At 48.7% G+C, this 15,721-nt stretch overlaps 1 protein-coding gene across 1 annotated transcript in view; it reads right to left on the bottom strand.

Annotated features, from left to right (window-relative positions):
- The window catches only part of LOC112214993 (protein piccolo-like), a 39,534-nt gene extending 29,619 nt beyond the window's left edge, over positions 1–9,915 (bottom strand). The window contains 6 exon segments of the mRNA XM_042315709.1: positions 261–1,825; positions 2,223–3,997; positions 3,999–4,055; positions 4,058–6,399; positions 6,657–8,700; positions 8,852–9,915. Of these exon segments, the coding sequence (XP_042171643.1) occupies positions 261–1,825; positions 2,223–3,997; positions 3,999–4,055; positions 4,058–6,399; positions 6,657–8,700; positions 8,852–9,915 (8,847 nt within the window).
- Between the last annotated feature and the right edge of the window lie 5,806 nt (positions 9,916–15,721).

The raw sequence follows: 15,721 nt of genomic DNA, 5'->3' as shown, positions 1-15,721 counted from the left end.
TATGCTCTACTTTGTTTGTCCAATGTCACAGTATATCATACTTCGAAAAACTCTAACTCTAGTTGTCTTAATATAAAATGACAAATAAACCCAATTATCTATAAATAATAATATGCAAGAGTTAGCGCCCTTTTGTACCGTTTCTCCCTGGGGTGAGAAAACTGACCTTTATACAAAGCCTGCGTGCCTAAGGGAGAGACTCTATGCCCATTTGAATAGAACACATCACAATTGCAAACAATGATTAAACCAGAACTCACGGAGGAACCGTCGCCATACTGGAAACTGGATGATGCCCTCTCCTCTCCAGTTGGACTCATGGGCTTGGGGTCGGACATGGATCTCTGCATGGCCTTAGGTCCCTTGGGGCTGCCGGTTGGAGAGACTTTGGTCGGATCAGTACTCCCTCTTATTCTCTGTGGGCTTGTATCACCCAGTGATTTCTCATAGGACACAAACTCAAGGGATTTGCTCGGGGATATGCAGGGGGATATGGGGGAGTAGAGAACATTGGGGGATTTGGGCGGGGCCTGAAGTGAGGAGGGGTCAGCTCTGAGGTGGCCAGACTGTTCTATCTCCAAGGGCGTGGGCCGTCTCTTGTCTTCCCAATGTGGACTTTCCGAGTTGGAGAGCTCTATCCTGGTGTCCATTCTTACATTCCCTGCAGAGTCCGTCTGTATGGAGATCTCAGAGTGAGCCTGAATGGATATATCGGAAGTCTGTCCGCCTCTGTCCCCCCTTGACGTGCGGGGCCTGCTACGTCTGGCCCGAGCAGGCTCCCACTCCTCCTGGTCCTCATCGTCTGTCTGCACGCAGCTGTCTACGCCCTTCTTGGCCGTGCTTCTCTTCTTCCTCCCTGCCGTGTAGGCTTTATCGACAACACTGTCCTCGTCGTCCGTCTGACACCCACTATCCATGATTTTCCGGGCCAGCTCGGTGCCGTCCGGCCCCAGGACGACTGCCTCCTGCTGGCCATGCCCCAGCAACACCTCCCCCGGGTACATCTTCCGGAACTTCTGCTCCTCCAGCTGTGCTCGGAGCTGCTCCTGGAGCCTCTGGATCTGCTCTAGCTGCTGCTGCTGCTGGGCATAGGTTTCCTTTTGCATCATGAGGTGGGCCTGGCGCTCATCCTCCTGCTGGCACAGGATGGCCTGCTTCATGGACTGCAGCTCCTCCAGCTCCTTCTGCACCAGCATCTGTTCCTGCTCACGGAAGCGCTGGATCTCCTGACGCTCCCACTCCAGTTCTTCAGCCAACCGCTGCTGTTTGAACTTCTCCATCTCCAGAATCTCACGCTGCATCTGGTACTGGCCCTCCCCTGGCACACAGGGCGAGGACAGAGCCTCCAGCGAGGCGGCAATAGCCTCCAGGGACGCGTCCGTGTACGAGTCCAACCTTTCCAGGGCCAGGGTGACTGTTTTGGTGCTGAGGGCCACGGAGGTGGATATGCCATCTTTAGCAAGCTCCAGGTTGAGCGGGACATCCCCTTGATCGTCTGCAGAGGTGGTGGAGATGAAGCTGTGGGACCGAGTCATGGGCTGGTTCTGGAGAGTGGACAGGGATGGCATGGTGTCGCTGGTGTGCATGCCTGCCGACAGGGAGTTGTAAGTGGTGCTGAATATGGACCCAGGTTGTGTGGTGATGGCGTAGGTGGATGGGATTGGTACTGAGACTGAAGAGTACACCACCCCATTGGAGGATCTCAGAACACTGCTCGTGCCAAAGTGTGTCCCAACAGCTCCTTTGACTCTAGCTTGGGAATATGGGGGGATTATCATTCCTGAATATAACCCTGAGCCTTTGGTGGAGAAGTCCAAAGCTACACCTGTTGGGGAAAATAAATCTATTGAGTCCACAACAACAGGTAGCCTTAGTGGTGAAACATCAGACAGAAAGCCATGCTCCATCGAAAGCAATGCTCCATCGAAAGCCATGCTCCATCCAAATAAATAAAAAAGCAACAACAAAAATGGAAAAACCTCCAGTCTTGCTAGATCATGGATGATGTGGAGCCAAATCAAACAGCAAGCACATGCATCGGTGTACCAAAAAAAAAGATCATAAAGGTAGAACGAAAAAATAAGGTAAAACAAAATGTCCATGCAAACAAGAAGTGAACGAAACAACAAAATGCACTAAAATGCCACAGGATCAGCCATGAATAAGCAGAGGCATCTCAAAGTGACATTTCAGCGAGAGGTCGGCGATGTCACTGCACAAACCTGCATCAGATGTTTTGGAGGATGTCAGGTCTACTGCACCCTCTGTGGTGCCATGGAAATTGTAACTGTTCTTGCTCTTATAGAGGAAAAGCCCGGCCTCAGCCAGATTGGTGTCGGACATGGAGGGTTTGATGCCACCGAAGCCCCTCATGTTGTACGGTGAGCGGTCATATTGGTAGTGGTCGTCTCGGTAACCGAAGCGGTCTTCGGGCAATGGAGTAGTGGGCTGCTGGGTGGTGCAGCTACCTGTAAATGGCAGCTTGTAGACAACATCACAGCAGACAGCTCTTCTCCCAGCCGTCAGGTCCACGGGTTTCCCATCCTCCTCTGTGATCACAGCCGTGACCACTTCCGCGGAGGAAGCGTCGACCGAAACCACGGTGTTGAAGGGTTTGGCTGTGCTAAGGTCCACCGCACCTGCTACTGTCGGCATCCCGCTGCTCAGACCATTAGCCACACACCCTGGGGCAGGGGTAGGGGCGATAGTTACAGGTGGCTGGAATGACCCTAAGCCTGTGCCAGGTCCTAGAGAAAGGTTCATCGGGATCTCAGCATTGTTGCTGGTTGTGGGCTGTGCATCTATGGGCCGATAGATAATCTGACAAACAGGCTCGAAGGCTTTGTTTGTGGTTGTAAGCTGAAGGGGCAGAGAAGGGACTTGGGATATGTTGGTATTTTCGTAACTTTGTATGGTGGCAGCACATGTAACTATGGTGATGCTGTCAGTCACTATGGAAACACTGGTCGACTCAGTGCTGAGATTTACCACTGGGGACTGCACTGCGCTTGTCTGACGACCGCTGATGTCTGTGGCCAAGGACTGGCGTCTAACATCTGAAGAAGACAGATCCACCACTTTCATGGCCGATTCTGAATTCACCTTCATGGTACGAAGGTCTACTAACTCCCCTGGCTGGTAGCCCTGTGCACTCTGTGTCTGTTGTGGTTTAGGTTTCTCCAGTGAGATTGGAACACCGTTCGCTCTTGGGGCCGGAGGTGGGGGCGGTGACCTTTCGTGTCGGACAGACACCATGGTTCTTTGAACTTCTGTCGTCACAAACTGAGTGACCTGCCCTAACCTGACCTCTGGGGGTGGAGCGGATGCTGAAATAGCCTCAATGACATGACAGGAGCTTGACACAACTTTCTCTGGCCCACATATCTCTTGACTTTCCATGGACTCAGTGATGCGAGTGAATGCCAGGGGCATCCTATTTGTGTGTGGTGGAGGTGGCTGTGGTTGTTTCTGGGGATGAGGTTGTGGTTGATACTGTGTTTGAGGTTGAGGTGGAGGTTGGGCATGTCTTGAAGGAGATGCTGGACCAGGACTGGATGGGGCCTGGGTGGTGATCCCTTCCACTGGAGAGTTGGGCTGGGATGGCAGAGTTATAACCACATAAGTTTCGTGTCGATTGCCGTATCGCGGAGACGTGGGGGATGGGTGACCCGAGGAGTGACCCGAGGAATGACCTGAAAAGTGACCTGGCCTGCTTTCAGCTGAGGGGCTCAGATTCAGGGCTATATCAGCATGGCCTGTGTGGAGGGCAGTGGGTCTTGGATATTGGATGTGGGCAGGAGAGCCAGGCTGAGAGACAGGTTTTGGAGCAAGGGGTGGTTTGACGTTTTCCCCTGGCCTGTGGCTGTACCCCATTCCAGCAGGGATTGCTGGCTTTGGAGGAACCGGTGGGGGATATGAGGCTGTCTTACAGGTGACCCTTGGGTTGTTGTCATGGCAACATGTTCTGACCTGATTATAGCCTGAGATGGAAGCGGAACAGGGGTTTCCTGGGGTAAACCGATGGCTTTGGCATCGTGGGAGGGGGCAGTGGAGGGGTTCAGGAATGTCTGCTTTTTCCTGAGACAGAGCCCTGTGCAGGATGGCTGGTTTGGGGGGCACTGGTGGGGTGGTCGACACTACACCGGGGACAGTGGGGGTGTACTGAGGGACGGTGGGTAAGGGCGATACACTGGCAACAGCAGGTGTTGAGGACTTTATACTAGACAAGTCCATGACATCCTGTTGGGTTATGTCCAGAGGCTGGTCAGCCTGGGAAGTTTCAAATTGGGTCTGTGGTTGGTCTGAAGTTGTTGATGGGAGGACCTTGCAAGCAACTGATTTGGACTCAGTTTCTGCAGCAGCTGTTAAGGGTGCCTGATCAGCTTTAGGAATGTCTGATGAAGTCTTTGGCTTATCTTGACTTTTGGTCTCAGTGGCCTCTTCATCAGCGTCCTCCTCCCCTGAGGAGCACTGTGTAACCCTCAGGTCTGGTATGGGACGCAGAGCCCTTCTGGATTCAGTACCTTCGAACTCACCACCAGGGGCCGCCCCAGATATATCAGGACCCTGCTGTGTCGGGCTAGTCCCAGGAGTCAGAACTTTCTTCATGAGTTCCTCATACGTAGCCTCAGCATCGAGCAGTGGTTTCCCATCCTTGCCTATAGTAACTGTAACACTCGTGGATCTGGTTGGCTCAGTGGGTTGCAATACAATCTCTGGTGTGGGTCTATCTGACACGGACTGTGCTTTTTTCAGTTCCTGCTCCAGCTGCATGAATTCTTTCTTCTTCTCCATCATGTCTTCGTAAACCTCATCTGGAGATCTCAGTATTTTGGGCTGAGCTGGCACTGAGATTTTCTCAGGCTCCTGCTGCTCGACTTTCTTTCCATTTCCATCAACAAGAGACTCATAGGCATAATCTTCTATCAGCATCCCACCATAGAGGGACTCTTTCCCCAGAGGGATGTCCACCTTTTCCTTTGTGGGTGTTTTAGCCTTCAGCATGATATCTTCGTAGGCTTCGTCTGCAGTTTTCAGGGCTCGTTTTTCAGGGCTTTTATTAGCACCTTGATCAGCTGTTGGAGAGTAGAGAGAAACAGATGTAGGAAGTTGATATACTTTCTGTACTGCTGCAATCTTTGCAGCATTGATCTCAACTCCCTCTGGTTCTGACTCGATGCTGGGAGAGAAATCGGATAAGGATGATCGCCTGAACTCCTCCATCTCTGCCTCTTGCCTCAGCTCTTCTGTTGGGGAGGCATCTTCAATGGGAGAGAGGTTGCTGGGCGGCGTTTTGGGACGCTCCCGCCTCCTCTGAGCTCGGATCTCCTCTTTGTCCTTCTTCGACTTCTTCCCAGAGCCTTTCTGCTTCTCCTGTTCTCTTAACAGCTCCTCCTCCTCTCGTAACTCCTCTTCCTCAGAAGAGTCTTCGATGGTGGGTAGTCCTTGGCCTTGTTGTCTATGCTTCGCTTTCCTGTGCTGTTTCCCCTCGCCACTGTGCATGCGGCTGGGACTACTGCTGTCACTGTCCTCATCCAAAGAGGATAGGGATGTAGGCGATGTCCCAGGGGTGAAGCTGGATGCGTGCAGGCTGGAGGACCCATCGCCCCTGGAGCGATCATCAGGGGAGTTGGTGAGGCTTTCCATCTCAAGCTCTCCATCATCTGACGTACCCGGTATGCGCACAGGGGTGGTAGTTGTGTTGAGCTCGATGGTTCTGAATTGGCGTACTGTCACAACTCTATCGGCCGAAGGCTGTTCCCCTTCCTGAGAGTCTGAGACTTTGGGTTCCGATCCCTCTTTCCATGCCTTGTCAAGTTTATCCAGTGAGATTTGCCGCTCATCTTCGTCCTCAGGGCTGATGGTGTTCTTCTTGAGGAGCCGCCTGCCTTTTGCCATTGCGCTTCTCTCCTTCCCCTCCCCTTTCTCCTGCTCCATTCGTTTCCTCTCATGATCTCGGATCTTTCGCCGGATGAGGTTTTCTTCGTCTGACGGCGAAGCATCCTCGTTCTCACTCATCTCCATGATCTGTTTACGAATGAAGTCTTCGTCATCCCCTGACACGGGACTATCTTTCCCTAAGCTCTCACTGCTGTCCTCCAACGAGTCACCCCTGATGTCTGTCGGCACCAGCAGCTTTTTCTTTGTTGAGGCGTCCTTCTTCTCTGAGAGTTCTGGGTCATCCTCTGTGCTGGGAGATTCAGGTGAGAGGGGTAGCACCTCAAGTTTGCGTCTGGTCTTGAGTGAGTCGGTCAGTTTGTCTGAATTATCCTTTGGTTGTGTAGCCTGGGCCTCTAGTATGGGAAGGACAGTGCTCTCCAGCTTGGCAAGGTCTGAGGGGCTGGTGGGACTGCTATCCTTGGCGATGGTGTTTTTTTCTCCAGGGTCTTTCAGCGTTGCCTGTAAATTAAATAATAAAACACAATTAATGTATAATAAATATGTAGATGATAATCATCCATAATTGATCATAAACATAACATATTATTTGGAAGATTTAAAATGGATATATGAAGATGTATAAAGGGAAGATAGCTTTTTTTGTCTGTAGATTATTTTGCATAACTAAAAGGTCCGTTCAAACATTTGTGAAAAGATCCCTTCTGACTTGAATCATCTAATTCTCAGCCACTACTGTTGCTACATACTACAGTCACCTCTCCAACTGCATCCAGTTCAGCCTCTATTATCTTCTCTTCATTCAGGGGTTTGTCTTCGTCCTGTTCACCAACTACAGGGACTAGGGTGTCAGGTTCTACTACAGGGGCTGAGGCAATAGACTCATTTTCAGATACAGTTTCAGATATTTTAGTCTGCTCTGGTATTGTTTTGTCTTCTACGCTGCCCTGTCTGTCACTCACAGCTTTCACCTCTGATACTGAAAAATGTTCTTGCTTTTCACTAACTACAGGTGGTGATACAACCACTTTCTCTTTCTCTGGCTGAATGCTCTCAGACACAGAGTCTGTCTTTGGAGTTTGCTTGGATTCATCTTTGGATAATTCTTTCTCTTGCACTGCTTTCTCATGACACACAGTAGGAGTTGGCACCCTACTCTCAGCTATAGACACCTCTTGTTTATTTTCAGCTATGCTTGCAGCTTCTTTTCCTTCCTGTGTGGGTTTCTCCTCAGAAACGTTCTCAGGGGCTTGTGGCTCACTAGCAGCAGATGATAGTGACGCTGCCTCTGTAGCTCGTTCTAAGTGCTCTGCTCTGACCTTTTCTTCCTCTTTAGCTTCAGAAGCTGGAGGAGTAGACTCATCCTGGGTTTTTTCAGCCTTATTATCTGCTGTTGGCTCTGGTTCAACCTTTGTATCCACAGATGTCAGATTTTCGTCTTTCTGACCTACACGTTCTGCTCCAGCCTCCATTTCAGTTTCATTCGTGGGTTTTTCTACTACTGGTGCTGGAGCTTCTACAGCCCCCTGAGGTGGGATCTGATCAACTTTAGCTGATTGTGGTTCAGGTTCTGGGAGCTGTTCAGGGACTTTTTTCTCAAAAGCGGTGGGTGAAACTGACTCCTCGGCTTTGACTTCTGGGCTGGGTTCAACCACTGTTTCTGACTCTGTCCTTTCGTAATCACTCTCAGGGCTAATGTTTTCTGGTTCAGCAGCAGGAGGTGCAGGAGAAACCTCTGGTACTTTCTTTACTACTGCCTCCTTCTCTACAGGCTTCTCCTCAACTTGGGCTGGCGGAATTGGCTCTGCCTCCTTCTCTACAGGCTTCTCCTCAACTTGGGCTGGCTGAATTGGCTCTGCCTCCTTCTCTACAGGCTTCTCCTCAACTTGGGCTGGCTGAATTGGCTCTGCCTCCTTCTCTACAGGCTTCTCCTCAACTTGGGTTTGCTGAATTGGCTCTGCCTCATTCTCTACATGCTTCTCCTCAACTTGGGCTGGCTGAATTGGTTCTGCCTCCTTCTCTACAGGCTTCTCCTCAACTTGGGCTGGCTGAATTGGCTCTGCCTCCTTCTCTACAGGCTTCTCCACAACTTGGGCTGGCTGAATTGGCTCTGCCTCCTTCTCTACAAGCTTCTCCTCAACTTGGGCTGGCTGAATTGGCTCTGCCTCCTCTACAGGCTTCTCCTCAACTTGGGCTGGCGGAATTGGCTCTGCCTCCTCTACAGGCTTCTCAACTTGGCCTGGCTGAATTGGCTCTGCCTCCTTCTCTACAGGCTTCTCCTCAACTTGGGCTGGCGGTATTGGCTCTGCCTCCTTCTCTACAGGCTTCTCCTCAACTTGGGCTGGCGGTATTGGCTCTGCCTCCTCCTCTACAGGCTTCTCCTCAACTTGGGCTGGCGGAATTGGCTCTGCCTCTTCTACAGGCTTCTCCTCAACTTGGGCTGGCTGAATTGGCTCTGCCTCCTTCTCTACAGGGTTCTCCTCAACTTGGGCTGGCGGTATTGGCTCTGCCTCCTTCTCTACAGGCTTCTCCTCAACTTGGGCTGGCTGAATTGACTCTTCCTCCTTCTCTACAGGTTTATCCTCTACGTGGGCTGGCGGTATTGGCTCTTCCTCCTTCTCTACAGGCTTCTTCTCAACTTTAGCAGTAACTAGAGGAGGAGATGGGGCTACAGACTCAACTGCCTCAGTTTGTGGAACGGTCTCTACCTCTTTAGGCTGTTCATTCTCAGCAACTACAGGGGAGTTTCTTCTACTGCAGGGGGTACCTCCTCTTTTTGTGAAGGCACAGCCTCTAGCTCTGCTGGTTTGGGAGATGCACAATCCTCTACCAGCTCATTAGGGGCTTCGGGAGCTGAGGCCGAATTCTCTACAACCTTAACTGGTGGAGCCGGAGCCACCTCTGGCATCTTAGTCTCCACATCTGAACTCTCTGCTATTGGACCTGTATGTACTGAAGACACCTCAGTTGGAGGCTGTTCAACAGTAGTTGCTTGAGGCTCTGGCTCTTTAGGTTTCTCCTCCTGCTCGGTGACTGCAGGAGGTGTAGGAGCTGTATCCTCAGCTTTAGGTGGTTGGCTAGGTTTTCCTCAATCACCACTGCTTTCCTTTCTTCCTCAGTGACTACAGGAGCTGGCGATTCAGGCTCTGGTGATTGGTCAGGTTGGACAGTAGTTTCCTGTGTGACCGTTTCAGGTGTTGGAATCACCTCTGGCTCTACCGGCTTAGCTTCCTCTTCAAGAACCTTCTCTAGGATGGGCTCCTCTTTCTCACTACCTGCAGAGGGAGCCGGTGAGATCTCCTCTGGTATAGATTCACTCTGCACTTTATCTGGGCTTGGAGTTGGCTCGGGTGCTGCCTCAACAGGCTTTTCTGACTCATTCTCTACAGGGGGAGCAATGACAGGCTCCTCTACAACTGCAGGCTGGAAATCTGATTCTGCCTGAGTAGTGTCGGGTGGTGACTGTTCTTCTGTAACTTTCTCTGGCATACTCTCTGGATGATCCACTGCCGGGGCCTCAACAGCACTCTCCGCTACACTCTCTGGCACAGGCTCATCCAACATAGTCTCAGATATAGCTTCTATTGCTTCAGCCTGCTCTGGGTCTTTCTCCACCGCTGAGGCTTCGACAGCACTCTCCACTACACTCTCTGTCACAGGCTCATCCAGTATAGTCTCAGATATAGCTTCCATCGTGTCAGCCTGCTCTGGTTCTTTCTCCTCTGGGACATTATCAGAAGGGGGGGTGGCATGCTCAGGTGGGATGGGTGTGGTGTCTGTGTTTGCAGACGCAGCGTCTGGTGTTTGGGGCGGGGTGCGTTCTGCTACTACCTTGGACATGGGAAGCGGCTGGGTGTCTTCCTTTGCTGCTGCTGCCTCTACCTGAGTGACTGAGGGGCTTCCCGTTAATGGAGAGGCAGCAGCAGCTGGGGAGTCAGGGACTTTGGCAGGGGAGGCAGGAGGGGTAGGGGTAGGTGTGGGTAGTTGCTTCTTCACAGGAGATGGTGGAGGGGGCATATCGCCCAGCTGGCCAGAGAGAGCTCTTTGGGTCTGGCAGTTGAGACATAACCATTCTTTCTGTAAGACAGAAAAACAAAGAAAATGATAGTTAGTGTGGACCTTGTAAAAATGCTCACTCACTCTAATACATAGTTGTTGTAGTGGATGATTAAAATGTTGACTTTAATCAGTAATGATGTTTTATGATCATTATTAGAAAACTGGACCCACGGTTTCGTAACACTTGGGCTATGCGCAGACACAGGGCCATTGTAGCCTATTCTATTTCAGGCAAGCTTTTTACTTTTATGTAACTTAACAGATAGTCGTTTCATAATGCATGGTAATGTCACAGAGGTTTACCAAGGCATGTCAGAATGACTGGGGCAGCGGGTGCAGACATTCCACAGCAGAGCCAGGGTGGAGGCTGTGTGTGTTTGTGTGTGTCTAGCTGACCCATCTACACAAAACTATTTTATACAGTGCATCCATCAGGATGAACACATATTAGGCCCTATGACTTAATGACACAAGACCATAACCCCAGACCACTGCGCCCCTTAGTCCCATGTCCTAAATTCAGCATGATGTACAGTATATTAGGGATGAGCAACTGTTGGCCCGCGACCCCCCTTTTGAAGGCCCTCACATCCTTTTCCACAAAAATATTAGTATTATTTTTTACATTTTACTTTAATTTAACTAGGCAAGTTAGTTAAGAACAAATTCTTATTTACAATGACAGCCTACCGGGAACAGTGGGTTTAACTGCCTTGTTCAGGGGCAGAACGACAGATTTTTACCTTGTCTGCTCGGGATTCGATCCAGCAACCTTTTGGTTACTTCCCAACGCTTTAATCACTAGGCTACCTGCCACCCCATAGTACAACAAACTTTTGGAACTAATAGTAGAATACACAATATGCCGTTTCAAAATGTGGTTGTGCATCAGCAGTTTTTCTGTTGTGTCAGTCACTGATAGTTAATTCATTAGCCCACGTAATCAAAACATTTGAAGATTGCTAAGTTATTTTAGCAGCCAGCTATTTAAACTTGTTATTGTGGTCGAATGATTGGCTGGGGGGCCCCCATTGATTTTGTTTGTCAGTCTCTCTCAGATATCATATTAAAAACAGAACATTTTCCTTTCTGCCCCATGGCAAAATGTGTATAATTGCAGGAAATTAGTTATAAAATTGCTAAATGTTCTCCCCGCCACATGGCAAAATGTGTAGAATTGCAGCAAACTTGCTTTAAAACTGCAACATTTTCTCTACACCCCATGGCAAAATGTGTAGAATTGCACATTTACTCTAAAATGTAAAAAATGTCTCTCTGATGGGTTCTGATTTTTTTGTAGCCCCCAGCCCATCAAAGTTGCCCATCCCTGATCTATGTTTTACATTCCAACCGCAAGCGAGGCTATAGCTCACACCACAGGTCAGAGGAACACTAATGCTTCGGACAAGGACCTTACAGTGGGATGAACTGAAACGTCTTATTTCAGACCAATTCAATCTTTCAGTAAACCCAGCTCAAAGGCAGGCAATTAAAAGTGTGCATTCAGTAAACGGTTTATCCTGTGTTGTGCGATGACTTTGGCATTGTTTTTTCTTCCCATCCCCCGCTTGGGACCGAACCGGCCCTCTATCTCTGAAAATAACCATAGTGCATCAGCAAGAAAGACAACAAACCGCCACGAACACAGCTGTTCAAATCCTTCATCTCGGAGGGCCTCTAATTCTGTCCTGTCATGGTTATCTGACTCAAGTCGACAATCACAGCACTAAAGAAGAAGTCATTACAGAAGAGCTCCACTGAGAACTGTGGTTTAAGTGTTGTACCCGTTAAGACGGTTTAATATTATATATCTCGACAAGAAAGGAGAGAAAGAAACAATGGTAAACATTTGATTCCTAGGGACTTTGGGTCTTACACTGTAGCACACCAGAGCTAATGTAAGTAGGACTAATGATGGAGAGATGTTGTACTGTATGTGTAGATGTACTGTAAGAGTATTGGTAAAATAACACACACATTCACACATACACATACATATTCTCTCTTTCTCTCTTGGGGTGTAGTCAGCATGGGTCTGGCCACGCCTCCAGTCTCCGTTTCAAGTAAACACCCTTTTTCCTGCATACCCGTTTTGTGAGCCTCCACAGGCCAGTAACGTGGGTGTGTGCCCTCCTGTGCCTGGCTTAAATGTGGGGCTTATGCTAAATCCATACCAGATGGTGTGAGGCCTGCTAAGCAGTGGTGAAAAAAGTACCCAATTGTCATACTTGAGTAAAAGTAAAGATACCTTAATGGTTACCTCATCACGTTCTCCATGTTAAATGATTGGCATGAAGTTTAGAATGGCATTTTGTTATCATACGATTGAAATGGAGAGTGTGTGTAAAAGCAAGGAGAAGGGAGAAGAGGAGAGAGAGAGAGAGAGAGAGAGAGAGAGAGAGAGAGAGAGAGGAGGGGAAGGAAGGAAATAGAGAGAGCAAGAGAGGAAAGAAACAGAGAGCTGTAGGATTTCACCTTTATTATATATGATTTCATGAATAATATCATAATCCAGCCCCATGTAGAGGTCCCTCTCCCTACAGTCCAGGATGCCGTACCACCACCACAGGGCATTGGCTTTTGCAGCTTGACTGGTCCATCCATTTACACCCCAGAGAGCAGCTCGAGAGGCAGAGAGATGGTTCCAGATTGCTACTGATAAGGAGTAATGAGAGCCCGGACAGAGCCAGCCAGTCAGCCACAAGATCTGTCGCTTCGGCTTCAAACCACTTTTATCCTTGTCATCACTGACGCTATCAGAGATCTGCAGCCTACGGTCCCTGGACATCACCCTTCCACCAGATCACCACCATAAAAAGCATCCTGTCTCTCCATCTCTGTATTTGTCAAATACACACGTGCACACAATCTCTGTCTCTCGCGCTCTCTCTCTCTCTCTCTCTCACACACATACACACACACACACACACACACACACACACACACACACACACACACACACACACACACACACACACACACACACACACACACACACACACACACACACACACACACACACACACACACACACACACACACACACACACACACACACACACACACACACACACACACACACACACACACACACACACACACACACACACACACACACACACACACACACACACACACACACACAAACACAGTGATACAGACACAGTGATCCACACACAAACACAGACTTCCACACACAGACAGTTAGCCACACACAAACATGTATACGCACATAAGTGTCACACTACAACCTTGTCGTATTGCAATTATTTAACCCCTTTAAGCCATTACATTGACCCCCTGATTGAAGCTAGGATGCTAATGGATGTTTGTGTTTTCCTAACTAGCCAATTACAAAGCATTCCTGGTAACAGAGCTCAGCAGCTTCAATTCCTTGAAGTGTCATTAAGTGCCCAGTCTTGTCCAGTCTTGTCCAGCGCCTCATTAAGATAAGAGAAATGATGAGTCATTTCACAGAGTGTGTGTGTGTGTGCCATCAGTTGGTCATCATAGTAGTAATAGGGGATGTATAATCATCAGCATCCTCACATTTGTATGGCTGTGTGGCTGTATGGCTGTGTGGCTGTATGGCTGTGTGGCTATATGGCTGTGTGGCTGTATGGCTGTATGGCTGTGTGGCTGTATGGCTGTATGGCTGTGTGGCTGTATGGCTGTGTGGCTGTATGGCTGTATGGCTGTGTGGCTGTATGGCTGTATGGCTGTATGGCTGTGTGGCTGTATGGCTGTGTGGCTGTATGGCTGTGTGGCTGTATGGCTGTGTGGCTGTGTGGCTGTATGGCTGTATGGCCGTATGGCTGTGTGGCTGTATGGCTGTGTGGCTGTATGGCTGTGTGGCTGTATGGCTGTGTGGCTGTATGGCTGCATGGCCGTATGGCTGTATAGCCGTGTGGCTGTGTGGCTGTATGGCTATATGGCTGTGTGGCTATGTGGCTATGTGGTTATATGGCAATGTGGTTGTATGGCTATGTGGTTGTATGGCTATGTGGCTGTGTGGCTGTGTGACTGTGTAACTATATGGCTGTATTGCTGTATGGCTTTATGACTTTATGGCATTATGTGGGATCCACCCTCTCATCCCTGTGGGTTGTGAATCAGCCATGCTGCTGTTTGCTAAGCACACATATACATATACATACACACACACACACACACACACACATGTACATACACACACACACACACACAGACACACACACACACACACACACACACACACACACACACACACACACACACACACACACACACACACACACACACACACACACACACACAGACACACACACACACACACATAATAATACACACACACACACACACACACACACACACACACACACACACACACATACATAATAATAATACACACACACACACACACAGACACACACACACACACACTGTATCACAGCTATACAGTGATATGTACATCCCACACAGATCTGGGTATGACATACTGTAGTTCTAAAGATAGTTAAATGAGCAGCATTAGTGTGGGAGCCTTTCCTTTCTTTACTGGAGCTATACAACCCTGACTTTACAAAAGAGTTCAAACGTTCAAGGACGCTACAAGAAACAACACTTTCAAACTACCTCAAGTCTCAAGACATTAACATAAAAAGTCTGAGATGATTTGGCAAAATGGGCAAATCTGATGAGTCTATCCTCCATGTTGGGTCATTGGTTCCTCCTCTCGGGGGAGGTGAGCGACGTGAAGGTCGGAGTGATATCCTTTTATTACAGAGGAGAATCCTGCCAGGGTTTTACCTCCTAAATGGTCAAGTCTGACATGAGAATTACAATGGGTGGAGAAGGGAGGGGATATTTGAGGTGACTTCACCTGGTGCAGACAGGAAATAAGCTCGTCAGTATTAGTGTTTCTTCTATCATTTTAATAGGGAGGCTTCTGATATGAAATCATTTCCCCCAGAAATATGGATATAAATGAAGTGATTTAACCTGCTTTTAAATGGGCTAAATCTGGTCTCTGGTGATGGGAGTATCACACTTTAACCAACTAGGCCATCAAAATCATTTGGTTCAACTGTGCACCATGTTGTCATAGAAACAACCCTTTGCCATTTCTCTGGTTAGGTTGTTTTCATAGAAGGTTGAATCCTTAGCAACCTCCCCAGTGTTGAGAATACGTTGCTTGGTGTACTGTACAGTAGACCCGCATCGCTACAGTTCTGTAGCAGGTGTCAAAGCTGTGTGGGCTAGAAAGTCTTAGTTAGTGTGAAGGTCAAGTAAGGAGTTGAGGTGTTCATTAGAATTTTCTCTTATCTGCTATTGACAGCATGCAACATTTTCATGTCATCCAACACACAATGTCCAATGAAATATTCACAACATGGATTCAACTATCCAGCATTACATTCTAAACCTTTCTACTAACCATACAAACACTTCCCAAATACAATTACACAACAAATACTCTCTGACACCAACAAATGTGTACCTCAGTATTGTCTTTTCCTCGTGTTTGACAGCAGTAAAGAGGTGCTATGGTGTCCCGGGTGGTTTGGGTTTGTTTCCCAGGAGGTTGGGGTGTCTGTTAAGGGATACTGACAGGGGAGGCGAGAGACAGCACTATATTTACTCTGAGCTAGGTGAGAGAGAACTTAGTAAAGGAGGAGAAAGGAAGACCCAGCAAAACTAGGTAGGTGGGTGTGTCCGTCTGTCTGTCTGAAGTGCTCTTCCGTTTTGCCATCTGTCCACTGAACTTTGAACCCAGTGTTATTTT

The sequence above is a fragment of the Oncorhynchus tshawytscha genome, unplaced genomic scaffold (assembly GCF_018296145.1).
Source record: "Oncorhynchus tshawytscha isolate Ot180627B unplaced genomic scaffold, Otsh_v2.0 Un_contig_10417_pilon_pilon, whole genome shotgun sequence".
Taxonomy (NCBI): domain Eukaryota; kingdom Metazoa; phylum Chordata; class Actinopteri; order Salmoniformes; family Salmonidae; genus Oncorhynchus; species Oncorhynchus tshawytscha.
Note: the sequence above shows the minus strand (reverse complement) of the source record. Positions and strands in the feature narration are given on the sequence as shown.